Here is a 14,489-nt window from a genome sequence, read left to right as displayed (position 1 = left end):
ATCCAAATCTCAAGTTTGAGCATCTGACCGTAGCTTTTAAAAAACAAAAGAATTGAACAAAATGTTTAATGTTGAGAAACTTTTTACATCCTTCCATTTTTTTTTTTTTTTTATAGTTAAACTTACAACCATGTTGACACCAAATTTGATTTTTCTGAGTTTATGTTGTTTTCATTTTTTATTTGTCTGAGCTCCTAGTAAAGGAAAAAGTAAACAACAGAAACTCAGATGTTTAAAAAATAAGGAAAAAACTGAAAAGTGGTCGGTGTAACCGCGGTTTTGGTATTTAGAAAAGAAAAAAAAAAAATTGAAGAGTCAAATGGTCAAGAGTCAGCTACGAGTAGTATATCAGCCCACCACTTGTTCAAACAAAACAAACTTTAATTAACGTAGTAAAGGAAAACCGGGAATCCCAACATAGATTAGTCACAGTACAGTTTTGTCGTATTTCAAGAAAAATTTAGAAACATATTTATAAATTTCATTTCTAATTTTGCAGCCCATTGATTTATGCCGATTGTGGTTGGTGAACATTTTTTATATAATTATTGTTAAGATGGATTATTTTTTGTGGATTGTATCTAATTGTATATCTAATTTTATATTTTATTAATTTGTATAGTGGTAAGTGATCAACACTTTTTACCAGCTACTAATTATATGAATATGTCACATTTTTTTAACAAACGACATGCATTTAATGTGTAGTGTATGGATACAAATTAATAAGTTGTGAAATTAAATATGAAAATGAAGGTCACTTTAGCCGTGTAGTGTTGTAAGGGGCCGGTGTTGGTCCCAGCTCTCTTCTCTCTTAACGTGCGGCCTTTGACATCGGAGCCTTCCTACGTCATTTCCAACAATTCAAAGCTACTACAGTCTATAGTACTTATACATGACCCCCTCAAAGCCATGACCATGTCTGTCTATATAAACGCTTACATCTTGAGCTCAAAAAGCCTCTCTTATTCTAAACTCTTCCTGTCTATTGTTTCTCTTTGCCTGGTTTCAGACCTTTATTTCTTGCATTTATGCTTCGTGCTTTAGAGAGGGAAGTAGGATTGAAAGTGAAAATGAAGACAAGTAGCAGTAGTGAGAAATCCAAGCTTGATAGAAAGATGGTGGAGAAAAATCGCAGAATGCAAATGAAAAGCCTATGCCTCAAGCTTTCTTCTCTTATTCCTGCCAACCACTTCAGAGCCACCAGGGTGAGTTTTATAAATCTGTACAAGCTCAAGCTAAATTAATAAATAAAAATACTATAAACTTTTTGTTTTTGTTTTAATCATATAAATTGGTAACTTTGATTGGAGGGAAAGATATCCAAAATCATAATTGTTTCTAAAATTCAGCGGTTTTGCCAGAATTAATCTTTTTCTTCGTGGTGTTTCCAACGTAGATGTCCAAGTAATAGGTTAATAAAAAAAGAGAGCAAATGAATTCAGTAGTTGTGAAACATATGGTACAACTTGTTCCTGACCTTTTTTTAATTCTTGGATGGAAGAACATTAATTGCGACGGATAGCATAGTAATTACAGTGCTCTTATCTCTTTGCTACCTTTGTAGTAATTGGTTGAAGTTTTTCTTTCATGTGGTCCATAAGGCCTTCCCTCCCACTCGAAACCAAGAAATATCTGCCAATACCTCATCTTCCTAGCTCATACTGTTTCTATGAAATTATTGATGCTTCACTGCTTGAATATCCAACTCAGATAAGGAATTATTCTTGAGGTGAATTTCGTTGTTTTTAATCTCATTCACTACTTAATTTTCTTCTCCAATTTACTTGGAAGGACAGAATTCAACTCAATCATTTGTACCCAAAAAAACTGTATTTTTTAGTATTTTCTTTTTGTTACATTGTCTGGTATATATGCTGTATTTAATTAATTAATTTTGTCTCTGTCTCATTTCGAAAATGATGTTTTTGGTATTTTCCCCTAGATATCTGCAATAATTCATAATATCTCATTTTCTCCGAAATGGAAAGGTACCACTGTGGTCATTTTGAGTTCCGCAAGCTGAACTATCTTCTGGGTCTTTGTCATTTTCCGCAGTTTTGACTCACAGAAACTCTTATAATTCAGTATGTGTTTTAAAAGAAATTTAAAAATGAAGAATTATGTCTATCTTAAGGTTCTATAGCATATTGCATAGCTAGCCAGATGTCTCTAAAGTTTTCGCTGTGAAGTAGCTATAATATCTCCAAAGTTTTCACTGTGAAGTATCTGTGCCTGAGCTTTTTCAACCACAACGACATAATGACCTTCACAGTTCAACTAAAAAAGCATATTACTAAAGGCATTACTAGTTAAGCCTATTACTAGTTCAACTCAAGTGTACCAGTCTAGCTGAACAAGATCTTGCTATGGTTTTTGTATTTTACTGATCAGTTTTAAGTTATAGTATTTTTTTTTAATTTTAAATTTGATAATTGGTAAATTGAGGATTTGAATCCCGAATGCGTTCGTTAAAGATATCATGAAATATTAGTTGAGCTATAAGACATTTGGAGAAAATTATTTGGATTTTAATTACTACTACTAATTCTTTCTTCTCTCTCTCAGGACATAATTTCACAACAAGATCAGCTCGATTACGCTGCCTCCTATATAACGCAACTGAAGGAAAACATAGAAAAATTAAAGATTCGGAAGGAACAAGCAATGGGGTTAGAAAATGGCAGTAATACAATGGATACAATGATGTTTGGCTCAAGGTTGCCTGTATTTGATTTAAGAGACTTGGGTTCCAGTATCGAAGTGATAGTGATAAGTGGGTTGCAAAAGAGCTTCATGGTGTATGAAATTATTAGTATTCTTGAGGAGGAAGGAGCTGAAGTTGTCAGTGCTAGTTATTCTACTGTGGGTGATAAACTTTTCCATACCATTCATGCTCAGGTACATATTTTATAATAGTTAAATCCCAAATTTGTAGATAAATAATATGTGAATATCAAGTTTGATATACATATGCTAATACAATTCACTTTTTTTTGATGAATTTCCAGGTCAAAATTTCTAGAGTTGGTGTTGAGACTACAAGGGTGTGCCAAAGACTACAAGAATTAATAAACTGAATGTGCTATTTTGATCCAACAAATGCTTCATTAGTAGCTAGAAGGATGGGAGCTAGAGTTAAATATTTGAATTCCCACTATGCTGGTCATCACAATGGGACAATGATCCCAAAAATGTATTTAACGAAATTAGTCAATATTCATCATGACTGGCTTATGTACTCTTTCTTTTTCATTCAATTAGTGAAAGTGTTAAAAATAAAAATAAAAAATATTTTTAGTATTGTATGGCCGATTTGTATTTGAAGTTAGATATTGTTGTAGATTTAGAATTGAAGCTTAGTATCATGTATTGTGCTAGAATTGCCCTCAGCATTCAGCTACATGTTTATCCATTGATTATTAGCAATATACATTGTGTCATGTTTGCTATAATAGTTCTTGACCTCTTTTATGAGCATTTTTAGATGAATTTAACACACATAGAGTGCTTAATTAATTCTATGTATTGTTATAGTTTCTGGTAGTTCTTATTCAAGTAAAATTATTAAATATATATATAAAAATAAGGTCACCAGATTCTTGAGTAATATGCCCAATAAGTTTGAAGCTTTCAATGCATGCTTAATCAATGCTCTAAATTCGTAAAGCAATCCATTGTCCACATCCTAAGAAGAAGTCTTGAAGTCTTGAAAGGCTGAGCCATTTCCCACCTATAGTTAGCTAGTTCCCACAAATGCTTCTTTTTTTTTTTTTAATGTGATTTTTTGTTTTGTTTTGACAAAGAGTTCTCACAAAATTTTCTTTTTCTGACCAATAAATGATAAGGACTGCATTGTGTTTTTAGACTACTTTTTGTTTGGTGTTTTTCGTAGGTCCAATAAGAATGTTTAGTAGGAAATATCAAAGAAAGTGTATCAACTTTTTTCGGTTTGATAATGTGAAAAATACAAAAGAAAAATTAGTGTATCAACCTAAGTTTCACAGATAGAGATAGGCCGTTTTTTTTCACACCATTTTTCATAATTTATTTAGATTATAAATTATGATTGAGGATTCTAGCTAATATTAATTTCATATAGTCCATTACTAGATCATAAACTTATTTTATTTATTTGAGTAAACACACTTTCTTTATACTTCATTTTCTTCTAAAAAAAGAACTTATTTTTAAACAAATAAGTAGTCAATTGAAATAAATTCATCCAAGTATAAAAAAAAAAAATCAATAAAAAAGAATCATCCAAATACAAACTAACTCTCTAAGTCTTAAGATGAGACCAAGCTTTGATATAGTTTTTTTTCCCCTTAATTTATATTTTTAAGAAATCAATTTTGAAATGAGTTAGTTTTTTTTTTTTTTTTTCAATTGTTGCAACAAGCTGTGAGAGAGAGAGAACTTTGAATCATAGTTTTTATTGTTAAGAAAATCAAGTAATACCAGTAAGTTATTATAGGACTCTTGACTTGAATCAAATATATATTTTTGAGAATAATGTATATAAAAAAAATAATATTATTATTCTAATTCTATATATATATATAAAAAAAAACTTAATAGTCATATGACAAGTAAGTAAATATTAAAATCAATCATTACATAATGGGTTGGGTTAAAAAACATCTAGATCTTTTAATTAAAGAAAATATTGATCAAAAGAAAATAAAAATTTTAGAGATCTTTTAAAAGAACGTGTTGAAGGTAGGTGATGATAGAGAATATTAATAGAAAGATAGAAAATATAAATGAGTCAAGAGTAGTATATGTTAATCATTAACATATACATGGCGTGGTTTGACTCGAAAAACTGAAGCTGAAGGTACTGTGTTTTTAAGTTTGTAAAAAAAAAAATTCCATTCAATTTTTGTCCTTTGTAGGTATGATTGTCAAAAAGAAATGGTCCAGAGTTGGTTGAGGGTTTAATGCTTATACATGCTTGAATTCATAATTTTTTTTTTTATTTTTTTATATCCTTACAAAATCATAATATTGTTGTTATCATATCCCGTATATTTGTAAAAAAACAAAATTTAGCTATAAAATTAGTTGTTGCTTAAAACTACAATCTTACTTTATAAAATAAAAATTACTATATATTTTAAAAATCTAATAATTGAATTGCATATTTTTTACGTTTTTAATGCACCTGTCAAATTTTGTGTCAATCGAATATTATTTATTATATGATCTATAAGCTTATATTTTATGCATAATTTTTAAATTACAAAAATTTGCAATTTAAATAATTTATTGATAATATAACTATTGATCTTTAATTTTCTAGAAATTTTACAATTTGTGGATTTGTTGAAATTCACCTCTAATAAAAAGATATTGAGTAAAGTTGTAACTTAAGACTACAATCAATTTTATAGCTAAATTTTGTTCTTTGCAAAATAGCAAATAATATTTATGACATTCAAAGCTCGAATTCTTTCTCTCATTAAAATGTGTAAAAAAATCTATATCATCTATAAAATATTAAAATTTAATTTTTTTTAATTTCACGATTATAAGGTTTAAATTATACTTGATAATTAATATTATATCACTTAATAAATTTGCCTTAGATTATTTTTAACAAATTCATTATTGCATTACATTTTTTTATTACACATTTTATGTTACCAAAAAAAAAAAGATAATTAAAGATTAATAACAATCTCATTTGTAGTGTCTAAGTTTCAAATTTAATGTATTTTAAAATTATATATAGAACACGAGTTTACTTATCATCAGTAGCGGGGCCAAGAATTTATCTTTAGGGGGCCATATATAATTTTTTTTTTCTCTGAATTACCATCTTCATTTTTTTTTTTTGAAGACTGAGTCAATAGTCCTAAACTTGCCCATAACCTAGATTTATCAAATTAAATTATCACTCATTAAATAAAATGACTGAGATTTAAAAAATATACTAAAAAAATTCTAATAGTCCAAAGATTGCTAAATAAAAGACAAACAATCATTCAAATGTCAATGCATAAAAAAAATATAATAAACAACAACTAAATACACGTTAATATAGTAGTATATAGTATATACTGTATATAATATATTGATTATTATAATAATAATTAATATATTATAAGGAATATAAAAAAGAAAGCAATGAAAAGTAAAGTAAAAAAATCCAAACAAAGCAAATGCAAAGTGCCTAACCTGGGAAAGAATTAAAAACAATGGATTATGGGTCAACCGGTCTCAACTAGTGGCATAGATAGAGCACTACACAGTCAGGTATGAGGGGCCCACGGCACGCAAGCTTCTAAAATTGAGGGGCCCATGACACTGACAATGATAATGACAAATTGTATCACTCTTTCTTATCTAGTTTGAACACAGTACAAAACTTTTACTTTTAAACAAACTACAACAACAGTGGGAGGGAGGAAAAGGAAAGAATTGAAAGTTTGAAAAGAAAAAAAAAAGGAAGAAGAAGAAGAAGAAGGCGAAGGTAGTGGTGAGAAGAAGGCAAAGAAGAAAGAGAAGAAGAACACAAAGGTCAAGTCCCCAACGAAGAGAGAGAGAGAGAAAGAGAGTCACCTATGTGAGAGAGATTGTTTCTGCAACTATGTGGGAGACTTGGTGGTGCGGCACATCAACAAAGTTTCTAATTTTAAATTTTTCTACTGCTGTGTACAAGTAAGTCCTAAATGTGTTGAGATGAAACTAAAAAAATTTCCCTTTTATTTGTTGAGGTAATAATTAAAATATCTGTGTTCATTTTAAAAATGCTGAATGTTTAATTATTGCTATTTGTGGACATAAGTATTTATGGATTGTATTTTATTTAAATGAAAATTATGTTTATTTTTAGACTTTCTTAAATATATATATATGTTTATTTTTAAAAATTTTGTAGGGGCCAAGGCCCCCCTCGGTCCTTAAATGGCTCCACCACTCCTTATCATATAGCAAATAATATTTTATTAATATAAAATTTGGTTAAAAAATTATTCACCAACTCTACAATTCTATTGCTCTTTGGATTTTTGTTAATGCTTGATAAGGATTCTCTCGTCATAAGAGTCAAGTCAATGCACGAAAGAGAGGCCGACAGTCCCTCCAAACTCGTCGGCTTTATAACAACAGACGGACATCGAAAGCAGTGGTGCCATATGGTTGACAACCCCATGACATCTGATGATACATCTCCATGAAGTTGACAAGGCCGTCGGATGAGACAAGAAGCCGAAGGAAATAAAGAGACCGACGAGAATAAAGAGGCCAACTGTTCCAGCGTGGCCTAGCTTGACCTCCAAAAATATATGTATAAGGAAATGTCTTGCACCTCACGATTAACCCTATTCAAAGGAACCTTTTTAAGTAAAAGATCCTGCAAGATACATGTATTAATGAGGATCTTCCCTGCAAGGAAAGACCTTCTCCACCAAAAAACGAATGTCAGCTCTACGCTACTATAAAAACCCCAAAATCCTCACATACCAAGGTACGCATAATTTACCCCAGCTCTGGCACTCTAGAGTTGTAAAAGTTCTCTAACTTAACTTTCGGATGGTATTTGGCTGGTACCACACTGGTACTCTTTTTGAGGTTTTCTTCTTCTTTGTTTCGTAGGTTTTGTTTAAAGCACGTGAGGACTGTGCAACTTACTAACGATTTTTTGGCATCATCAGTTGGCGTCGTCTGTGGGAAACGCGTAGCAACAACTTCATTGTAGTAGAAGTTGTATTACCACTTCCTGGACAAAGAGTTGTATGGTACTCACTCGCTCGATGGCAACCACCAATAACCAAGGAGATGAACCACGCACTACTGCCCTTGAAAGACAGGTACAGACTCTCGCCTCAGCCGCGGAATGCCTCACCAAGCAAAACCACGACCTAGAGAAACAACTATGCCAAAGGAACATAGAGCTCAACAATCATGGGGATGAGCAAGAAGGTACCAGCACTGAGAGAAGGGACCGAGAAAGACCCGAAGGCAGTAATGCCCCAAGCAGACAAGAGCAGCAAGATACCAGCTGACCATCCATAGTAGATACGGCTCCATCATACATGGTGGCCGAGATGCAGATGATGAAGGAACGGATGAACTTCATGATGAATGCCTTCAAAGGACGGGTATTAAGCGACCTCGACGAGCTAGTCCATCGAACGGACTCAGCCTTTACTGCACCTGTCACTTCTTTCCCCCTTCCGCCGAAGTTCCGCATGTCACAGGTAGAAGCCTACGACAGGTCTAAGGACCCCTTAGACCACCTAGAGTCATTCAAAACCCTTATGCATTTGCAAGGCGTGGGCGAATGAGATCATGTGGCGACCTTTCCCAACCACGCTAAAGGGCTTCGCAAAGGTATGGTTCAGTACGTTGACGCCAAACTCCATTAGTACTTCAAGGAGTTGAGTGTGCAGTTTGCCTCGCACTTCATCGGGGGCACAGGTACAAAAAGTCCACTGCGTGCTTGATGAGCATCAAGCAACGGGAGGATGAGACGCTGAAGTCTTACATAACCAATTTCAACAAAGAAGCCCTTTCAATTGACAAAGTTGACGACAAATACTTGTTGCTGCATTTACCAATGGATTAAGGAAGGGGAAGTTGCTGTTTTCCTTATACGAAAATGACCCAAAAACCATGCTGGTGTCCTTTATCAAGCTACTAAGTATATGAATGCAGAAGACGTGCTACTAACCCGAGAGGAGAAGCCCAAGAAGAGGGAAAGGCAAGAAGATGCATGGCAGGACATGGGGCGGGAGACAACAAGGATTGGAGATCGACAGGAGGATAGGTGCTCCAAACCCCCCTAGAAGGTTCGCAAACTTCACCTCGATTACTTCCTGATTGATCAAGTCCTAATGCAGATCAAGGACGATACGACATTGACATGGCCTGGCAAGTTGAAGGGAAATCCCAATAAGAGGTCTAGAAACAAGTATTGCCACTTTCATCGTGATCATGATCACGACACGTCTGAATACTATGACTTAAAGCAACAGATAGAAGCCCTTATTAGACTGGGAAAACTACAACGGTTAGTCAGCAAGGAAATGATAGACCCACCACAAGAGCAGGCTACCCGGAGGGAAAACGAGCGCCTTAGGCCACCCATAGGGGACATAAGGATGATCGTAGAGGGTACCACAATTTCCGTTTCATCTAGGAAGGCACGCAAGACCTACCTTAAGATGGTTCAGACCATCCAGCTAATGGGTTTTGTCTCGAAGATGGCACGGATTGACAACCCCATAAATGGGTTCACAGAGGAAGATGCACGATGCCTACACCACCCACACGATGATGCACTCCTTGTTAGCATACGGGTAGGGCACTACAACACTTACTGGGTCCTAGTTGACAATGGAAGCTTTACTGATATCCTCTACTACTCGTCGTTCCAATAGATGGGGATTGAGAGAGAACGACTGGTGCCGACCAACGCACCGCTCGTTGGTTTTGGAGGAACGAGAGTATACCCCCTCAGTGCAATCACATTGCCCGTGACGGTTGGTGATTACCCACAACAAATCACTAAAGACATTACATTCCTCATTGTTGACTTTTTGTTTGCTTACAATGCTATAGTGGGTCGACCTACCCTCAATTCATGGAAAGTCGTAACTTCGACTTATCATTTGATATTAAAGTTTCCCACTAAGTACATAATAGGAGAAGTACGTAAGGACTAGGTAGTAGCACTCGAGTGCTATATAGCAATGCTGGAGATGGATGACCACTTACAAACCATGACCATAGAAGAACGACAGATGGTTGCAGAGCCTGTTAAGGGGTTAGAGGAGATACTCCTTGATAACTCTAGGCCTGAGCAAACAACTAGAATCAGCACCCTCGCCAACCCCCCAATCCGCCAAGCACTCACAACATTCCTAAGAGAAAACTAGGATGTCTTTCCCTGGAGCCACGAAGACATGCCCGGAATCGACACTTCAGTCATGGTGCACAGGTTGAATGTATTATCCTCTTTCCCCCCCCCCCCCATTCATCAGAAGAAGTGAGTATTTGCCTAGGAGTGAGACAAGGCTATAGCGAAAGAAGTCTACAAATTGTAAGATGCATAATTCATCGGAGATGTGTACTATCCTGACTGGCTGACCAATGTAGTGATGGTCAAGAAAGCCAACGGAAAATGGAGGATGTGTGTAGACTTCACGGACTTAAACAAGGCGTGCCCCAAAGATAGCTACCCCTTCCTGTGAGTTGACATCCTGGTAGATTTGACAGCAAGATACTAGTTATTGAGCTTCATGGATGCATTTTCTCGTTACAACCAGATCAAATTGGATGAAGCTGATCAGGAGAAAACTTCGTCCCTCACCAGCTAAGGCCTCTTTTATTACAAAGTAATGCCGTTTGGTTTCAAGAACGCGGGCGCAACGTATCAGAGGCTCATGAACAAAATGTTTGAGCATCAGATTGGAAGAAATGTCCAAGTTTACATGGGTGACATGCTAGTAAAGAGCCGAAGGGAAGACAAGCATTTAGACGACCTCAAAGAGACCTTTAATACCCTCTGCTCTTATAACATGAAGCTCAATCCGAGCAAATGCACATTTGGGGTAATGGCTGAAAAATTCTTAGGGTTTATGGTGTCTTAGAGAGGTACTGAAATCAACCCAGACAAGATTTAGGCCATAATGGAGTTGGTGCCACCAAGAAACGTAAAAGAAGTACAAAGCTTCAACGGCAAGGTAGCCGCGTTAAACAGGTTCTTGTCAAAGGCAATGGATAAATGCCTACCTTTCTTTCACATGCTGAAGAAGTCCTTCGAATGGACAGTCGAATGTCAACAAGCATTTGAGAACCTAAAAGCACACCTCTCTTCCCCTCCGTTGCTAAGTCTCGCCAAACTTGGGAAGGAGCTATTTCTCTATCTAGCCATCTCCCCGGTTGTCGTCAGTGCAGCCTTGATCAGAGAAGAAAACAAGGTGTAGAAGCCTGTATACTACACTAGTCGAGCACTCCGAGGCTTAGAGGAAAGGTACCCCTTAATGGAAAAGCTAGCCTTCGCTTTAGTGACCGCAGCTCGAAAGCTCAAACTATATTTTTAGGCCCACATTATGGTCGTTCTGACAAACAAACCTCTGTAAAGAGTAATGAGTAATCCTGAAGCCGCTAGACGGATGGCGCTATGAGCAATCGAGTTGAGTGAATTTGACGTGTAATACTGCCCGCGTACTGCCATAAAGGGATAGGCGATTGTTGACTTCATTGTGGAATTCACCAATATAGAAGGCCAAGGGGTTGAAAAGCATCGTTAATGGAGTATCCACATGGACAATTCGTATAATAGGCAGGCCAGCAGAGCAGGTGAAGTCCTCCACTCTCTAGAAGGGGACGAGATTAAAGGCATGGTTCGTCTCGACTTCCCTACGACCAACAATGAGCCGGAGTACGAGACTTTAATGGTAAGATTTGGATCTCGCCAAAGCAGCAGGGGCTATAAGTGTGGTTGTGTATTGCGAATCTCAGATGGTCACAAATCAGGTGAATGGTGACTACAAATGCAAAGGGGAAAGGATGAAGAAATACCTGGAGCAAGTAAGGAAATGTGTGGGCGACCTTCAGGCCAAGTTTGTTTAAATCCCTAGGGAAGAGAATGAGTAAGTCAACCGTCTTACTAAAGCCGCATCAGCAAAACACATGCTCATTCCCAGTAAGGTACTTCCCTTTATTCAGCTTTCACCTTTGATAGATGGCATCGGTGTGTAGGAAATAAACTCGGGAAGCAACTGGACCACACCAATAGTTTCTTATTTGAAAGACAACACACTACCTGATGGTAAGGAGGCCGCAAGGAAGTTGAAGGTTTAGGCGGCACGGTCGTCCTGATAAAGGATGTTTTGTATAAAAGAGGCTTCTCTCACCTGTACCTAAAATGCTTAAGCCCCGAGGAAGTAGATTATGTCATGAGAGAAGTCCATGAAGGGATCTACAGGAACCATTCAGGGTCATGGTCATTGGTGCACAAACTAATTCGGGCAAGATACTATTGGCTTACCATGCAGAAGGATGCCCCAGCCTATGTCAAAGTCAACGACACGTACCAAAGGTTCAACAATGTCATTAGACAGCCAACAAAAGAGTTTGCTCCAATGATGGCCCCATAGCCTTTTGCTCAATAGGAGTTGGACATAGTGGGCCCATTCCCAATAGCTATAAGAAAACAGAAGTTGTTGGTAGTCGGCATAGATTACTTTACCAAATGGGTGGAAATTGAAGCCTTAGCCACCATCACAGAGAAAAGCATACGAAGTTTTGTCTAAAGAAACATCATCTACAGGTACGGGATCCCCAAAGTCTTGGTCTCAGATAACGAAAAGCAGTTCAACAACGACTTATTCAGGGATTTTTTTCTCACAGTTGGGGATCAAGAATCACTACTCCTCACCTGCCTACCCTTAAGCCAATAGACAAGTTGAGATCACGAACCGATCTTTGCTAAAAATAATCAAGACTCGGCTCGAAGGGACAAATGGTATATGGCCAAAATAGTTGCCAAGTGTGCTATGGGCATATAGGACGATGGCTAGAACATCTATTGGAGAGACACCGTTTCAAGTAGCATATGAGAGCGAAGCCGTTATCCCAGCCGAGGTCATACTCACAAGCTACAAAGTGAAGAACCATGATGAAAGTAGGCATGATGAGGCCATGCGCCTACAACTTTACCTAGTAGACGCGATTAGAGCAACAACTAAACAAAGTTTAGCACGATACCAGGATCTTATGGCCAAGCACTACAACACCAGAGTCAAATACAGAGATTTCCAAGTTGGATACCTTGTCTTGAGGAAGGTGACGGGTGCCACGAGAGATCCCTCCAAAGGAAAGCTAGGACCTAATTGGAAAGGACCTAATTGGAAAGGACCCTACAGAATCATGTCATGACAAAGGAAGGGCATCTACCACCTAGAGACGCTAGACGGATAAAAGTTGCCCCATCCATGGAACACCGAGCACCTAAAGAGATACTACCAGTAGATGACGGCACGAACAACACCACTCCTCATTTTCAGTTTACTTCTTTTTAGTTAGTTTTTACTATCTACAGCACTTTCTAAGCCCAAAGGGCAGCTTTTTATTCTTTTCAAGAACAATTCTTTACTTATGCATGTATTTATCTTAATAAGAAGAGTTATTAGATATAATGTGTATGTATACGTCTCCACAAAACTACATGAATGATTAAGTCCTTAAGTGGACAAGTTCATCCCAAGGGATGCCATTAAATTATTAAGTCCATAAGTGGACGGGTTCATCCCCAAGGATGCCTTCAAATTATCAAGTCCTTAAGTGGACGGGTTCATCGTAAGGGATGTCTTCAAATTATCAAGTCCTTAAGTGGATAGGTTCATTACTAAGTCTATAAGTGGATGGGTTTATCCCAAGGGATGCCTTCACATTATCGAGTCCTTAAGTGGACGGGTTCATTACTAAGTCCATAAGAGGACAGGGTCATCCCCAGGATACCTTAAGTAGACAGACTCACCCCGAAGGATACCTTTAAATCACTAAATTCAAGTGGATAGGTACTTCTAAGTGGACAAGTTCATCCCAAGGATACCTTGAAAATACTAAGTCCAAGTAGATAGATATATCCAAGTAGACGGGTATATCCAAGTAGATGGCTTCATCACCAAGTCCTCAAGGGGACAAGTGTGCCCTAACGTGTATGTTAAGGCAAACGGATAAACACATTAGGAACCAAAAAGCATAACCAAATCCTCTGAGGGAACTAAAAGTGACGGATGTAATAAAAAATATTAAACAAAGGCCCATAAAAAAGGGAAAATTGTTTACAATAAAACCCGAAAACAAGAGGGCACTTACTATTGTTTGAAAATAAGACGGAGTACATAAAAGTCAAAAAGTAAGAGACTAAGTAGAAGGAGCATCCAAAGCAGACGAGTTTTCAGCATGTTTGGTAGGAGGATTTTCAGCAAACGGGACCGAGGGAGTGACGGTGCCATTAGGAACGGGTTGATCAATAACCACACCTTTGTCTTTATGAACCTGCTCCTCTATATGAGCGGAATCATCAGACTCTTCACAAGTGGTATCACCACGAGCAGGAGTCGTCGGCACTGGGTCAGTTATGGAGATCTTGGACAAGTCAAGGTCTGAGTAGATGGACCCAACTTGCTTCAGGCAGTCGTCAAACCTATCACCATAGTAGACACGTATGCATCAATAAAGGATTGAGAAGCCCTGAACTTTGCCACGGCGTCGGCCTTGGCCTTCTCTGTCTACTCATGAAGGGTTGTAAACTCCATTGCCAAACCTGCCTTAGCTTTCTATGCTTCCTCTCAGAGACGGGATTCCTCCTTCAGCTTCTTAGTAACAACCATCAGATCCTCATTAAGGGTATGTACGACCTCCTTGTACTGATCTCGCTCCTTGTTCTCAATCTCTTGACACTTCCTGTACCGACAAATCACCCCCTCTTGGGTGACGCACCTATCTTGAAGCGCCTTCATGCACAC

General features: G+C 37.2%; 3 protein-coding genes across 3 annotated transcripts; all 3 read left to right on the top strand.

Moving 5' to 3' along the window:
• The first annotated feature begins 926 nt into the window (after positions 1 to 926).
• LOC142631052 (transcription factor bHLH162-like) lies at positions 927 to 3,339 on the top strand. Its single transcript, XM_075805128.1, has 3 exons — positions 927 to 1,208; positions 2,569 to 2,901; positions 3,012 to 3,339. Exons 1-3 carry the CDS (start codon positions 1,032 to 1,034, stop codon positions 3,078 to 3,080), a joined length of 579 nt encoding a protein of 192 aa, XP_075661243.1. The 5' UTR covers positions 927 to 1,031; the 3' UTR covers positions 3,081 to 3,339.
• Positions 3,340 to 8,042: 4,703 nt separating this feature from the next.
• On the top strand, positions 8,043 to 9,389 carry LOC142632929 (uncharacterized). Its single transcript, XM_075807240.1, has 2 exons — positions 8,043 to 8,207; positions 8,850 to 9,389. Exons 1-2 carry the CDS (start codon positions 8,043 to 8,045, stop codon positions 9,387 to 9,389), a joined length of 705 nt encoding a protein of 234 aa, XP_075663355.1.
• A 3,139-nt stretch (positions 9,390 to 12,528) lies between these two features.
• On the top strand, positions 12,529 to 12,894 carry LOC142632928 (uncharacterized). Its single transcript, XM_075807239.1, has one exon. The coding sequence runs from the start codon at positions 12,529 to 12,531 to the stop codon at positions 12,892 to 12,894; it is 366 nt and encodes a 121-aa protein (XP_075663354.1).
• Positions 12,895 to 14,489: the final 1,595 nt, after the last annotated feature.

Source organism: Castanea sativa, chromosome 4, assembly GCF_040712315.1.
Source record: "Castanea sativa cultivar Marrone di Chiusa Pesio chromosome 4, ASM4071231v1".
Lineage (NCBI taxonomy): Eukaryota > Viridiplantae > Streptophyta > Magnoliopsida > Fagales > Fagaceae > Castanea > Castanea sativa.
This window is presented reverse-complemented; position numbering and strand designations above follow the sequence as displayed.

Excerpts from the sequence above, each read along its gene's own strand:
- LOC142632928 (XM_075807239.1), top strand. The coding sequence starts at position 12,529 with ATGGCTAGAACATCTATTGGAGAGACACCGTTTCAAGTAGCATATGAG.
- LOC142631052 (XM_075805128.1), top strand. The coding sequence starts at position 1,032 with ATGCTTCGTGCTTTAGAGAGGGAAGTAGGATTGAAAGTGAAAATGAAG. Across the intron at positions 1,209-2,568 it reads ACCACTTCAGAGCCACCAGG|GACATAATTTCACAACAAGA; the intron begins GTGAGTTTTATA and ends TCTCTCTCTCAG. Across the intron at positions 2,902-3,011 it reads TCCATACCATTCATGCTCAG|GTCAAAATTTCTAGAGTTGG; the intron begins GTACATATTTTA and ends ATGAATTTCCAG.
- LOC142632929 (XM_075807240.1), top strand. The coding sequence starts at position 8,043 with ATGGTGGCCGAGATGCAGATGATGAAGGAACGGATGAACTTCATGATG. Across the intron at positions 8,208-8,849 it reads CGAAGTTCCGCATGTCACAG|ATCAAGGACGATACGACATT; the intron begins GTAGAAGCCTAC and ends GTCCTAATGCAG.